The 15,592-nt window shown below is 35.7% G+C and overlaps 1 protein-coding gene across 16 annotated transcripts in view; it reads right to left on the bottom strand.

Moving 5' to 3' along the window:
• DCAF6 (DDB1 and CUL4 associated factor 6) overlaps window positions 1–15,592 on the bottom strand; it is a 131,264-nt gene that overhangs the window by 110,786 nt on the left and 4,886 nt on the right. For all 16 annotated transcript variants that reach the window (XM_072830468.1, XM_072830470.1, XM_072830467.1 and 13 more), the window contains exon 2: window positions 7,181–7,242. In XM_072830468.1, coding sequence (XP_072686569.1) covers window positions 7,181–7,242 — 62 coding nt within the window. The remainder of the gene's footprint in view (window positions 1–7,180; window positions 7,243–15,592) is intronic.

Raw genomic sequence — 15,592 nt, 5'->3', positions numbered from 1 at the left:
CTGATGCTGAGTTACAAAAGCATCTAAAACAATAAAATACTTAGGGATAAATTTAACCAAAGAGGTGAAAGATCTGTACACTGAGATCTACATAATACTGATGGAAAGACAATGAAGACACAAGTAAATAGAAAGATATGCCAAGTTCATGCATTGGAAGGCTTAATATTATTAAAATGTTCACACTACCCAAAGCCATCTATGAATTTAAGGCAATCCCTATCAAAATTCCAGTAGCATTTTTCACAGAAAAAAAAAAAAAACCCTTAACTTTGTTACGAAACCATAGAAGACTCCAAATAGCCAAAGGAATCTCCAGAAAGCAAAACAAATCTGGAGGCATCACACTTCCTGACTTAAACTTATTACAAAGTTACAATAATCAAAACAGTATTGGCATAAAACCGGACATACAGATCAATGGAACAGAATAGAGAATCCAAAAACTAACACATACATATATGGTCAATTAATTTACAACAAAGGATCCAAAAATACTTGGTGGGGAAAGCATAGTTTTCTCAGTAAACGGTGTTTGGAAAACTGGATGCTCACGTGCAAAATAAAATAAAATTAACTTGAAATGTTTTGAATGCTTAAAACATTAAACCCGAAACTATAAAACTCCTAGAAGAAAACAATGAAAAACTCCTTGACCTTGGTCTTCGCAGTGATTTTTCTGGATATGACACCAAAAGCGCAAGCAACAAAAGCAAAAATGAACAAATGGGACTACATCAAATTTAGAAGCTTCTGCACAGCAACAGAAACCAACAAATTGAAGAGGAAACCTACAGAATGGGAGAAAATATATGCAAACCATACATTTGATAAGGGGTTAATATACAAAATATATAAAAGGAGCTCCTATAACTAACAAAAAAAATCACAAATAATCTGATTTAAAAATGGGCAAAGGACCTATATAAACATTTTCCAAAAGCACACATAGTCAAAAAATACATGAAAAGGTACTCAATATCACTCATCATGAGGGAAATGCAAATTCAAACCATAGTGAGATGTCACCTCACACCCACTAGAATGGCTATTATCAGAATAAGACAACACAAAAGAGAACAGGTGCTGGTAAGTATGTGGGGGAAAGGGAGACCCTGTGTACTGCTGGTGGGGCTATAAATTAGTGCAGCCACTGTGGAAAATAAAACAGTACAGAGGTTTCTCAAAAAATTCAGCATAGAACTATCATATGATCCAGCAATCTTACTGTATTTAACTGAAGGAAATAAAATCATTATCTTGAAGAAATACCTGCACCTCCCATATTCACCACAGTATTATTCACAACGGCCAAGACATAGAAAGAACCTGTCTATCTATGAACCAATGGACAAAGAAAATGTGGTATATATATATATATATATATATATATATATATATATGAGATAGGATATTACTCAGTCATATAAAAGAAGGAAATCCTGTCATTCCCAACAACATGGATGAACACTGAGAGCAAGACAGAGAATAACAAATACTGTCTGATACCACTTACATGTGGAATCTAAAAACACCTTATTGGTATAAACAGGGACTAGATTGGTTGGTGGTTGCCAACAGCTGGGAAATGAGCTGTTGTTGAAAAACTACAAACTTCCAGTTATTAGACGAGTTCTGGGGACCTAATGTACAGACCTAAATGGGGATCTATGTACCTAATATATACCTAATGTATAAGATGAATAAGTTCTGGGGATCTAATGTACAGCATGGCTGGTGGCTATAGTTAACAATACCATGTCATATACTCAAAAGGTGCTAAGAGAGTAAATCTTAAATGTTCTCACCACCACCAAATGGTAATTACATGAGGTGACAGATGTGCTAACTAACCCTATTTTGGTAATCATTTCATAACACATTATGTGTATCAAATCATCACACTGTACACCTTTTTTTTTAATTTTTTTTTAATTTTTTTTTTTAATTTTTATTTATTTATGATAGTCACAGAGAGAGAGAGAGAGAGAGAGAGGCAGAGACACAGGCAGAGGGAGAAGCAGGCTCCATGCACCAGGAGCCCGATGTGGGATTCGATCCCGGATCTCCAGGATCGCGCCCTGGGCCAAAGGCAGGCGCCAAACCGCTGCGCCACCCAGGGATCCCCACACTGTACACCTTAAACCTACACAATGCTATACAGGTAAATAACATCTCAAGGGAGATGGAAAAAATAGATATCCAAAAAACTAAAATAAGTGGTTGTACATATTAGGGAGCAGAAACAAGGATGGGAGCTACTTTTTATATACTTTTTAAAATAATTTATTTCTATACCATGAGAAAGTATTATCTATTTTAAAAATTAAATGCAAGATAAAAATAAGGACAACACGTTTTAAAAAGTGTGAAAGCAGAAAAACATATGGTTAAGCTTATAAGAAAGTTTACTTTCCAGTCATCCTTAGAAAAATATTTTGAGAATATATTCAATAAAATTTGAGAGTAAATTTAAAAATGAGAAAACACAGAATTCACAGCTTGTAAAAATTTGAGAATATCATACAGGTAATTGTCCGTTATGAGAGAATCCATCTGAAATTAATACTAGAAAATTCTCCTTTGGGTAGGACAAAGATGTGACCTTTGATTCTTAAAGATATAAAGTCATAATACATAACACATACTTTGCCTCTTCAATCATAAGCACCATGTATGTACCAGGCACTCCTTCTGAGACTAGATGAAGTAAATCATTTCTAAAGATTTTTTTTAGTCCACTGTTCTGGGGCAGGTGTATAGTATAGACTATGAACAAATAAATACATGTGTTTGTATAATTATAATTTCAGATAGTGATAGGTACCATGAAGGGGAAAAAAAAAAAAAACAGAAGAAGGAACGATATTGATCTGGATGGGGAGCTATTTGATGAAGGTGATTAGGAAAAGCTTCTCTGATAGGTAACATTTAAAAGCTAGATGAAATCAGGTGAGCTTTACAGATACAGCGGGGTAAGAGATTCTGAGGAGAAGGCATAAAATACATAAGGCAGAGGCATACTTGGTGTATGTAGGGAACAGCGAAGAGATAAGTGTGACTGGAACAAATATGTGTAACTGAGAACATAGTTACAGGATGAAACTGGAGAAGGCAAGTGCCAAATCACAGGGCCTGCAAGCAATAAGGCCTTGGGTTTATTGTTAGTTAGCTGGAAACCTCCTGGAGAGTTTGGAGCACTTGAGAATTACAAACAGATGATCTATCACATAGTTTTCTTTATAAATTTTCTTTCCACCCTCTCCTTATTTTGAGGAGTTTAACAAAAAGTAAGGAAAGTGCATATACATATAAGACTTATTAACACAGTTTACTAAACTCTGACTTTCAAAACATAGACAAGTTACAGAAGATGCCCAGGACATGCATAAAGGGTGCATGTAACTGACACTCAGAATATAAAAGCATACGAGCTGATGGAGGTGTGAAACAGAGATAAAAAGGTGGAGGGATAGGAGTGCCTGGCTGGCTCAGTCAGTAAAGCACGATACTCTTGATCTCTGGGTTGTGAGTTCAAGCCTCATGATGGGTGTGGAGAAATTACTTAAAAATAAAATCTTAAGGGTAGCCTGGGTGGCTCAGCAGTTTAGCGCCGCTTTTGGCCCAGGGCATGATCCTGGAGACCTGGGATCAAGTCCCATGTCAGGCTCCCTGCATGGAGCCTACTTCTCCCTCTGCCAGTGTCTCTACCTCTCTCTCTCTGTTTCTCATGAATAAATAAATATTTAAAAATAAAATAAAATCTTAAAAAAAAAGGTGGAATGAAACATGAAAGAATTAAATGTCTCTTACAGAATGAACATTCAAAAGATACTATCTCTAAATGGCAGAAAGACAAAAGGATGTTTACATATGCTGTTTAAAGTTCAACTGACCAGGGTAGAGACTAAGAACAGTAATATAAAAATTCTAAGAAGCCTACATCTTAAAAAATGGGCATTTTATAAATAGGTTAAATCCTCTTCTATCATAGCAGGAACTCAGTAGACAATGTTTGAAGTTGTTAATTCAAAAAAGATAAACATAAAAATAATACATGGATATGAAAAGTCATCAGAAGATCTGAAATAAAAAATTATGAAAAGAATTTGTTTCTGACAATGAGAAAGGAATAGGGAGAATGAGACACCATCTATTACTTTTTGTTATGATCTGTTTTTAATCATGTGTATATATTATTTTGACCTGCTCCCCCCAAATGTGTTTTTTGTTTTAAAATATATAAAGACACCTAGGTGGTTCAGTTGGTTAAGCATCTGACTCTTGATCTCAGCTGAGGTCTTGATCTCATCAGGGTGGTGAGTTCAAGCCGCACACTGGACTCCACAATGGGTGGAGCCTACATTTAAAAAATAGTAATAATAGATAAATAAAATAAATAATACATACCTAAACTGTACTTACAACATAATTATAATTCCATAATTGTGGATGGGAAAAAGAGAAGTTTGGTGGACAGGATTACAGAAACTTTTTCCCTCTTTACTTAAATGCTGGGTTCTTTATAGTAAGGAACTTGTCACTGTAACTTTTCCTTTGTAATTTCCTTTCAAGTCTCATGCTTTCAATAGGCAGCTATAGTAGTATTTTCCAAAGTATGATCCATGGATCACCTAGATCAAAATTACCCAAGGCATCTGTAAGACTATAGATTTCCTTGGCCTTACATCTCAGAGTCTTACCTTTCTTGTTTTGGTCTCAGTACCTTTCAAAAATACCACAACAATTTAGAAGCATAGTGTTAAAAAAAAAGAAGAAGAAGAAGAAAGAAAGAAGAAAGAAGAAGAACAGGCGAGACTGAGTGGCTCAGTCAGTTAAGTGTCTGCCTTCAGCTTAGGTCATGATCCCAGGGTCCTAGCATCGAGCCTCACATGGGGCTTCCTACTCAGTGGGGAATCTGCTTCTCCCTCTGCCTCTGTCTCTCCCTCTGCCTTTGCCCCTGTTCATGTTCTCTCTCTTTCTCTCAAATAATTTAAATCTTTAAAAAAATAAAAATAAAAATAAAAATAGCTTTAAAAAATAAGTATACTGATAAGATAAACTTCTGTAATGAATAGGGTATTCTAATATAACAGGAAAAATATACCCTTATTCATGTAAATAAATATGCTGACTTTCAGTAATTGCTGGTAATTACTGTCTGCTGACTCTTGGGAGTTATCAAAAAACAGCATAGCGGGACACCTGGGTGGCTCAGTGGTTGAGCATCTCCCTTTGGCTCAGGTGTCGTCATCCCGGGTCCCTGGGATTGAGTACCTGCATCAGGCTCCCCAAAGGGAGCCTGCTTCTCCCTCTATGTCTCTGCCTCTCTCCCTCTCTGTCTCTCATGAATAAATAAAATTTTCTAAAAAATAGCCTAGCAAACTCAAACCATAGGGCTTGTTTGATAAAGACATTTTTCAAACTTTCTGCCTTCGTTAACCATACTGTAAGTCTTACATCCTAGAGGTAAAAAGGAGAAAATAACATAAAAGGAGTAATTTATATTCTAGGATCTATGTGTTGAATGAGTCAGTAGAATAATGAGAAGACCAATACAAGGATACTGCAATAGTCCAGGCGAGGGAAGAAACTTCAAATTAGGCGGCAGCATAGGGACAGAAATGGAATAATTCCAGATATATTCTGGAGGGAGAATTTATCTATGGATAAGACTAGATGTGGAAGTTGAGGGAAAGAGAGTAATCAAGGATAACTTGAAATTTCTTAGCTTTATATAACTGGATAAATGGTGGTGCTACTTACTGAAATGTAGGCTATAGATTTAGAAGGGAAAATCAAGTCTTTGTTTTAGCCACCTCACTCTTATGATCAATCTTACCATTACTAAAAATAGAAAAAAAACATTTGTGCCTCTTTATTCCACATAATATGAAACATATAGTATCATCTGTAAATACTCCTGCCCCAAAAGTTATATCTGAATCTAATCAAACCTCCAGAAGTAACTTCCACTTACAGGAAATAAAAAATATATAAAAACAAGTTAAATGACAATACAAGAAATCAAATCAGTATCCAGAATGTGGGACAGTCTATAGCAAAACTGAGTCAGAATCTGTACCAAAGCAATAGCAGGGAGAAAAAACGGGAAGCCCGCTCTAGTCTAATCGTGATTTAAGAGGCATGGCAATCAAGGAAGCGACTTTGCCTAGATCCCTTTTTGAACAAACAACTATAAAAAGACATTTTTAAACAAGGAGGGAAATCTGATTATAGACTGTGTATCAGATGATACCAAAAATACACTGTCAATCTTGTTAAATTATATAATGGCATTTTGGTTACATAAAAAAAGTCCATTGTTTTTGGCCACATATAGAGTGAAATGATATAATAGCTGGGATTTACTTTGAAATACTTCACCAAGGAAAAAAAGAGAAAAATGAAATGGAAAATGTGTCCCAATCTTGGTAACTGCTAAATCCACCTGATAAGTACATGAAAAGCATGTCTAAAATTTTCATAACAGAAATTAAAAGGAAAAGGATTCTATCTTGGCCCTGCTAAATTTGGAATGCCTATTAGACATGCAACAGGGAATGTTAAGTAGAGAGCCGGATACATGAATCTAGAGTTCTGGGAAGAATTGGAGAGATGGAAGTGGTTGTAGTTTTTTAGCAATGGGACAGGAGAGTATGTCTTAGAAAAGTGAAGAGAAAAGAGGCTGGGAGGAGCCAGGACAAAGTCTTGATACATCCAACATCAAAGGTCTAGAAGAGGAGGAGTCAGCTAAGAAGACAAAGAAGATGCAGTGAGTCAATGAGATACAAAGAGAACCAAGAGAGTGTGGTATCAGCAGAAACCAAGAGAAAAATGTCTTTCAAAAAAAGAACATATGTTTAATTAATGTCTAAATTTCTTAAGAAGTAATCACAAGTAATCACTAGTGACCTTCACAAAATAAGTATCAGTGGACTACAAGAGATAGAAGTCTTTTTTTCTCTTAGAAGCCTTTTGATAATATTAGAAAAGTCATCTGTGCTTAAAAAAATCTCCCATATACTTTTCTAAATTCAAAATTTACTTCATTATGTTTTAACATAAAGCTTTATTCTCCCGTTTTATTACAGTTAGTCATAATCTCTTCTGGGAGGATGGGGCATTTAATCAAATATTTGAGCACTTAGTATTAAAGTCCTTCATAGTGATTACTTACACAGCCGTCATGCACATTCAGGGTTGCTTCAAGTTTCAGTCTTTGGATAAATTCTCTTCTTCCTGTTTAAAAAGAAAGAACTAAATAAATCATAAATCATTTTTGTTGAGAAAAGTGTAACAATGAAGTTAAGAGTCCAGGATCCAGCATGAGGAAACTCCAATTTCAACTCTTCCACTTACAAACTGAGTGATATTGAGTAGTTTAACCTCCTTCTCAGCCCTCATTTCCTCATTAGGTAGTTCTTACCTATCTCATGTGGTTATTGTAGAGATTAAGTCATTCAAGGATAGTGTCTGGACCACAGTAATCATTTAAATATTCCCTTAATTCAACCATTCATTCAACAAATATACTGAGTACTCACTCCACTCTAGGCCGTGTTCTAGGAGCTAGGAGTCCAGTGGTGAGATAAAACAGAAAAAGATCCCTGCACCCTAATGAGCTTATGAAAGACTATAAACAATGTGTCACCTGGTCAAAGTATTCTATGGAAAAATAAAGCAGAGAGAAGGTAAGAGAGGACTGGAAGTAGGTGATAGAGTTTTGAATCTTAAATAGGTTGGCAAACAGTGTTTAGTAAGATACCACTTATTTTTAAACACATCTCAATTTCAGAAATGTTGAAATATTTTAAAGTTCATCTTACAATGATGAAATGTGGCAGCAAAATATAAAATAAAATCAGCCTAGATGTCCATCAATAGTAGAACAATACTGCAAAAATAGAACAAATCCCTTTGAAAAAGAGAAATATGTTTCCCTTTAAAAAATGAATCATCTTTGCCAAAGAAGGACCAAAAAGCTTCATGTTTATTCAGAAGCTGTAATGAAAAGAAGTTGAATATATGACAAAGAACAATAATTAGCTAAGTAATCAGGCTGATGAGCTCTCAAATAAAATTAAATTTGATATGCTCTCTGTATACTGTCACAAGGGACAGATTTCTCTATTATTTTTTCTTGCCATTCAACATAAAGATCAAGATCTTCCTGAAGCCAAATTGTTTTCTTTCTTTCTCCTCGCTTATAACTGGTAAGCTGGCTAGGTAAAGGATGAACATGTGGGTTGAAGAATTTTCTTTTTTGTGTATGGGGGAATGCTGTATGATTCTGAAACATTGGAATAAAACAACCAACAGAAATTTAGTAAAGTATTTTCATGAATTGGCTGTACTTTATATAATTAACTTTTCAAATCTGAGTTTCAGTTTTAAAAAATGCTAACTAGTAAACAGAAAACATTAAAAAAAATTTTCTTCCTTTGGCCAACGGCAGGCTTGGCAATCCCACTGAGTTATATAATTAAGAGTTAAGAAACAGTATTCAAATTAACAACTTGATGGTAATTAAAATTCATTAAAGTGCTAAAAAAAAAAGCAACAGCAGCACCAAAAAAATTTTTCCCAAAATTTTTAAAATCTAGGTTTGAAACAGGGCTCTAGCCATCTCTGTCTAAAGAAAATGGTGGTGGGACATGAGAATAGAAGACAGTAAATTCTTCTAGCAAGAACTCCTACACATGAAACCTGCACATAAAAACATGCACTGAGACATTACAGTTATGTAACAGCTCCTGAATGATATTTCTGTATGTGACTTTGGAGATCAAAATGACTGTGTTGTCCACACATCCCACTAAATGTGCTTCCAGAACAAACTAGTATAAACCTCCTTTTCCCTTTTAGTAATTAAATGCACTACCAAAAAATAGGAGCTGACAGACGCCATAAAGAACTGTAAGTTTACTAGGGTCAACTAATCTTATGGAAAAAAGACAGTCTCTTCAACAAATGGTGTTGGTAACACTGCACAGTCCCATGCAAAAGAATGACACTTGACCATTTCCTCACACCAGACACAAAAATAAACTCAAAATGGATGAAAGATCTAAACATGAGATAAGAAAATCAAAATCCTAGAGAATACAGACAAAATCCTAGAGAATACAGACAGCACTACCTCTGTGACCTTGGCCACACCAGTTTCCTGCTAGACACATCTCCAAAGGCAAGGGAAACAAAGGAAAAATGAACTATTGGGACTTCACAAGATAAAAACCTTTTGCACAACAAAGGAAATGGTCAACAAAACCAAAAGACAACCACCAGAATGGGAGAAGATATCTGCAAATGTCTTATCAGGTAAAAGGCTAGTGTCCAAAATCTATAAAGAATTTATCAAACTTACCACCCAAAGAACAAATAAACCAATCAAGAAATGGGCAGAAGACATGGACATTTCTCCAAAGAACATCTACAAATGGCCAACAGACACATGAAGGAATGCTCAACATCACTCAGCATCAGGGAAATAATACAAATCAAAACCACAATGAGATACCACCTCACACCAGTCAGAATGGTATTAAAATCAACAAATCAGGAAATGACAGATATTGGCGAGGATGCAGGGAAAGGGGAACCCTCTTATACCGTAAGTGGGAATGCAAGCTGGTGCAGCCACTCTGGGAAGCAGCATGGAGCTTCCTCAAAAAGTTGAATATAGAGCTACCCTATGACCCAGCAATTGCACTACTTGCCATCTGCAACAATGTGGATGGAACTAGAGGGTATTATGCTAAATGAAGTAAGTCAATAAAAGAAAAGTAATTATCATACGATCTCACACATATGCAGAATTTAAGAAACAAAACAGAGGAGCATAGGGGAAGAGAGGACAAAATAGAACAAGAGAAATTAGAGGGAGACAAACCATAAAAGACTCTTAATCATAGGAAACAGGATAGCTGGAGGGGACGGAGATGGGGGGATGGGATAACTGGGTGATGGGCATTAAGGAGGGCACGTGATAAAATATGCACTGTGTGTTATATAAGACTGCTGAATCACTGAACTTTACCTCTGAAACTAATATCACACTATATGTTAATTAAATCTAAATTTAAAAAATGAAAACAAAAACGAACTGTAAGTTTAAAAAACTGAGCCCCCTCAAGTTAAAATAAAAATAAACTCATACCTGTTATTAAAAACTGTGAAGTCTAGACTACTTATAAGCTAAGTACCTGCTATACCACCTCATGAATGCCTGCAGAAGACACAGGTCTCCTGAGTTAGAGGCAAAGGATTTTTTTACTCAAGCAGTGTTAAGCCTCAGGTTCACACTTGTTCCTTGTCCCCCAATTTCCACAGGAAAATACGGAGCAGTCTAGGTGAATACTGTACATTCAGTGGGTTTGAATCACAACTGGGGACCCTGAAGTGAGGGAATCCAAATTTTTTAAAATATCAAGCAAATCTGCCCAAAGAGTGACATTACTTTTGTTAGAAATAAATAAATCTGCCCTCTGCTCCAGAGAGATACTGTAACTTCCAAAATTATTTCCTATATATCTATCACTGAAAAGATAGTCCAGAACAAAGCAGCCAGTGCTCAGCTCACAAATGTGCACAAATGCAAGAGACATGGAGAACTGTCTCACAACAATTACACAATTATTACAGGTAAATTTACCTATCCCTGTGGTTTTCTACTCAAGTCTTTCCTACAACTCATGCTGTCTCTCAGAACTCCATCACTGCTTTGACATTCTATCTTAATAGAATATAAGCTCAATAAAAGGGAAACACTCTTGTTCACCCAAGCATCCTAAATGCTTACTTAGAACAGTACCTAGGACAAAATAGGCATTCGATATACATTTGCTGAATCAATGAATAAGTAAATGGGATCATAACATTCATTCTGTTCTATAATGCTTTCCCTCAATAATACAGAGTGAACATCTTTCAATGACAGTATAGAGCTACTGCTCATTTTTAATGGCTGTATAACTTATTAAACAGCTTTGTAACTTATTTATTCACACACCTATCTCCCTTATTACACTCTGAGATATTTGAGCTAAGAAGTGTTAAACCAGGTTCAAATGCCCAACTTAGAACATACTATGCATAAGCTGGGCAAAATATAACCTCTCAGAGCCTTTGTTTACATTTCTGTAAGTTTTACATTTGATAGGAACAGATTGTCAGGAGTAAATTAATCACCATACTCAAAACTTATAGATGTGCCTGATAAGCTCTAAACTTAAGTTCTCTCCCTATGTACAGGTGGTATTGTTCTAAGTTAATACTGCCTGAAAAGAGAGGAATTTTTTTTTTTTTTTTTTTTTTTTTTTTGGTAAATGACCTCATTTAGGAGTTGAGGTAAGTTCAGTTAAGGAAAAAGAATAAGGCTGGTGATAGTGAGAGAAAGAGATAGAAAAGCACTTACACAAAATTTTTTACTTCACTCTATTGTCCTTTGAGCTCTTTGTCTTTATGCCAACCTTCCCAGTCATCTCCACATACTGCCTTCCTGAGCTCACTGTCAGGTCTTTCCCCTGCCCCTGCATTGTCCCTGTAGCTCCCTCCTCTCCACAGGCTTTATTCTTAGAAATCATAGGTTATTGATAAATCAGTGGGCCCTTTCAAGACACATTTTTCATGACCTCAGTCTTAATTTGTCACAGCTAACTGCTATCTCCTTAAAATAATCTTCCTCTTTGGCTACTACTGCACCATAACAGCTAACCAGGAGTACTGAAAATCAAAGGGTGACAAAACTACCTTTGAGGTGAGACAGAACACAGAACTGTTTCATCTTTGACAAAGCACAAGACAAGGGGGCTACCATTAAAGTGTGTAAGAAGAAAACAGTGAAATTCAAACCGAATGCTTGAAGGCCAATTATGGGCTAGCGAGACAGTTGAGGATCTCTGAGATTATAGACAGGCAGAGTCCTTCATTCGGCCACCAGCTCTTTTCCATTAGCTTCTACCAAGAGTTCACAAGAAACATGGAAAATAGGGCAGAAGACAAGAAAGAGTCCCAGTTTGGTAGGACACAGGAATGAAACTCCACTCACTTTTCAGGCCCTTCTCTCAGGGGAAGCTAAAGTCACTGGGGAAACTCCAGACAGAAATGGCCTCAGCAAATGCCTCCTATCTCTGAGGCAGGAAACTTTCACTCTCATTTCAGGCAACGGCAACTACCCCAAGAAAGAGAGAAAAGCATATATTGCCCACATTGCCTATCCTTGAGAGAAAGGCAGGAAACTCCTCCCATCTGAAAAATAATTAACATTGTGTGTTGGCATTGAAATGTGTCAACTCACACTGAATCATATTCTCAGAATTCCTTTCCTGTATACTTCTTAGAAAGAAGTCTTTACACAAGACTGGTGGTTGGAAGTAAAGTAACAGCCATATTGACTTTCACCATCAGAAGGCTGGAGCTCCGCAGCCCCGGTGGCTCAGAGGTTTGGCACCGCCTTCAGCCCAGGGTGTGATCCTGGAGACCCAGGATGGAGTCCCACATCAGGTTCCCTGCATGGAGCCTGCTTCTCCCTCTGCCTGTGCCTCTGCCTCTCTGTGTCTCTCATGAATAAATAAATAAAATCTTAAAAAAAAAATTCAATATACCAATATGCCAAGTTAACAGAATTGATGAAAGAGAAATCATATAATCAACTTAATAGATGCAGGAAAAAAACTGACAAAATTCAGCAGCTAGTCATGACAACCATTCTCAGCAATCTAAGAAAGGAGATTTCTTCAAAGGGTGTCTACAAAAAACACATCATTAACAAGATATTTAATAGTGAAAACAAATGTTTTCGAAGATGAGGAATGAGGTAAGGATGCCCACTCTCAGTACTTCCACTCAAGATTCTGGGGCAATACTGGACAGTGCAATTAAGCATGAAAAAGGGAAAAAGAAGAAAAATAAAATACAGGTAAAAAAGGAAGAAGCAAAACTATTTTAAAATGCAGTGGTATCATCTACATAAAAATCCCCTAAATCTGCAAAAAAAAAAAAAAAAAAAAGTTGTAAGAAGTAACTGGGGTGTGTGGCTGGCTCAGTTGGTAGAGCATGCAACTCTTGATCTCTGGGTCATGAGTTCAAGCTTCATGTTAGGGGTAGACATTACAAGAAGAAGAGGAAGAGAAAGAAGAAGAAATGAGTAGGTTTAGTAAAGTTGCAGGATATAAGGCTAATAAAAAAAATCAACTAAAAAAAAAAACATCAACTATATTTCAATACACCCAAAATGAACTGGATACTGAAATTAAAAAACAATACTATCTAAAATAGTATTTAAAATATTATGGTACAAGGATAAATATAACAAAATATGAGTAAGACTGTACACTGAGAAATAGAAAACAGAGAAATGAAAGAATACATAAATAATTGAAGACAAAAATGACCATCATGTGTTGAATGTTCAATATTGTAAAGACTGTAATTCTCTGAAATAACATATAGATTCAACACAGTATCAATCAAAACCCCAATAGTCTTTTTTGCAGAAATTGACAAACTGATTCTAAAATTTACATGGGAATGAGAGATGCCTAGCTGGCTTAGTCAACAGAACATGTAACTCTTGATCTTTGGGTCAAAAGTTCAAGCCTCATAATGGAGGTGGAGTTTATTTAAAACAAAACAAAAAAAATTTACATGGAAATGAAAAGAACCCAGAATAGCCAAAATAATTTTGAACAAAGAGAACTATGTTCAAAATATTGCACTAGCTGATTTCAATATTCACTATAAAGACATGAAAAACTAGCATAAAGACAGACACCTACATCAGTGGAACATGGTAGCGATATAAATTTACATATATGGCAAATTAATTTTCAACAAAGGGGACAAGATCGTTTTTTTCACAGATGATGCTGGAACAACTGCACATTCATATGCAAAGAAATTAAAAGACCCTTACCTCACAGCACATATAAAAATTAACTCAAAATTGTTCATAGACCTAAATGTAAGAATTGAAAATAGAAAACTTCTAGGGAAAAAAAAAAAAGACAGTATAAATCTTTGTGACTTTGGATTAGGTAAAGATTCCTAAATAGACAGAAAAAGCATAAACTAAAAGACACTGTTAAAAGACAAGACGGGGCGCCTGGGTGGCTCAGTGGTTGCGCATCTGCCTTTGGCTCAGGTCATGATCCCAGGGTCCTGGGATCAGGATTGAGTCCTGCATCAGGCTCCCTGCAGGAAACCTGTTTCTCCCTCTGCCTAGGTCTCTGCCTCTGTGTCTCTCATGAATAAATAAATTTATTTTTTTAAAAAAAGAAAAATCTGGGAGAAAAATATTTGCAAAATATGTATTCGATTAAGAGCTTGTATCAAGAATATATAAAGAATTCTTACAATATTAAGAAGGTACATCTGAACACTTAACCAAATATACGGATGGCAAATAAGCCATGAAAAGATACTCAACATCACTAATCATTAGGAATAAATCAAATGTAAATTATAATAATAATATTATTATACCCACATACCTAGAAATGCTAAAATTAGGAAGACTCAATGCCAAGTGCTGTGGGAACACAGTATGGTACAACTATTTTGGAAAACAGTCTAGCAATTTCTTATAAAGTTAAATACACTTATACAACATAGCAATCCCATTGCAGGTATTACGAAGAAATAAGAATTGAAAAGGGTCCTATTCTAGTTACTTTTCCTGAGGGTAAATAAGATTTCATTATTTATATTTTCTTTATTAGCCCACAATGTTGTTTGTTTTTTTTTAAGATTTTTATCTATTCATGAAAGACACAGAGAGGCAGAGACATAGGCAGAGGGAAAAGCAGGCTCCTCTTAGGGAGCCCCATTCGGCACTTGGTCCCAGGACCTTGGGATCACACCCTGAGCCAAAGGCAGACGCTTAACCACTGAACCACGCAGACATTCCACCAGTAGTGTTTTAAATTTTTTTTTAATCTGCTGCAAGTACTTGGTAAACCTACCCAACCTATTAACTAAGTTAATAACATTCTATTATAATTATTAAAAATACAAATGATTAGTATAGTTTTGCAAACCTCAAGCCAAGATGCATTAAATAATCTACTGGGTCAACACCCCCATTTTTAACATGATACATAACAGAAAGTAGTAACACCACCACCTCGAAAAATCTTTTATTTTAGTTGTAGGTGTGTATCACAAGTTGCCATATAAATGTATTTTTACTGTGGATCATGGTCAAACATTCTAGAAATACTGACCTAAAACACCCCTGTAATATAAATTCTATGTTACCAGTAGCTCCTATCCCTTCTAAGCACTTTCATCCTATACAAGGAAGAAATGAAATCCACCATAGAGCTATTTTCCTCCTGCAGTTGCTATGATTGATGTCTTTGGTAGTCTTATCTTCAGGAATTATTCAGCTTATTCTATTACATGTATTTGTCATATTTGACAGTCATTGCTCACTACTAAAATCAGACATCTTTCAACGTTGAGATTTCAAGACTAAAGAAACAAAATACAAATATTCCACCAACTTTTCCCCAGTAGCTAACAAGGAAGCATAAATCAGAATTTACAGACTCTCATATAATACATTGTAACTTAGCAACACATGAAG

Source organism: Canis lupus, chromosome 6 (assembly GCF_048164855.1).
Source record: "Canis lupus baileyi chromosome 6, mCanLup2.hap1, whole genome shotgun sequence".
In the NCBI taxonomy this organism is placed as follows: Eukaryota; Metazoa; Chordata; class Mammalia; order Carnivora; family Canidae; genus Canis; species Canis lupus.
Note: the sequence above shows the minus strand (reverse complement) of the source record. Positions and strands in the feature narration are given on the sequence as shown.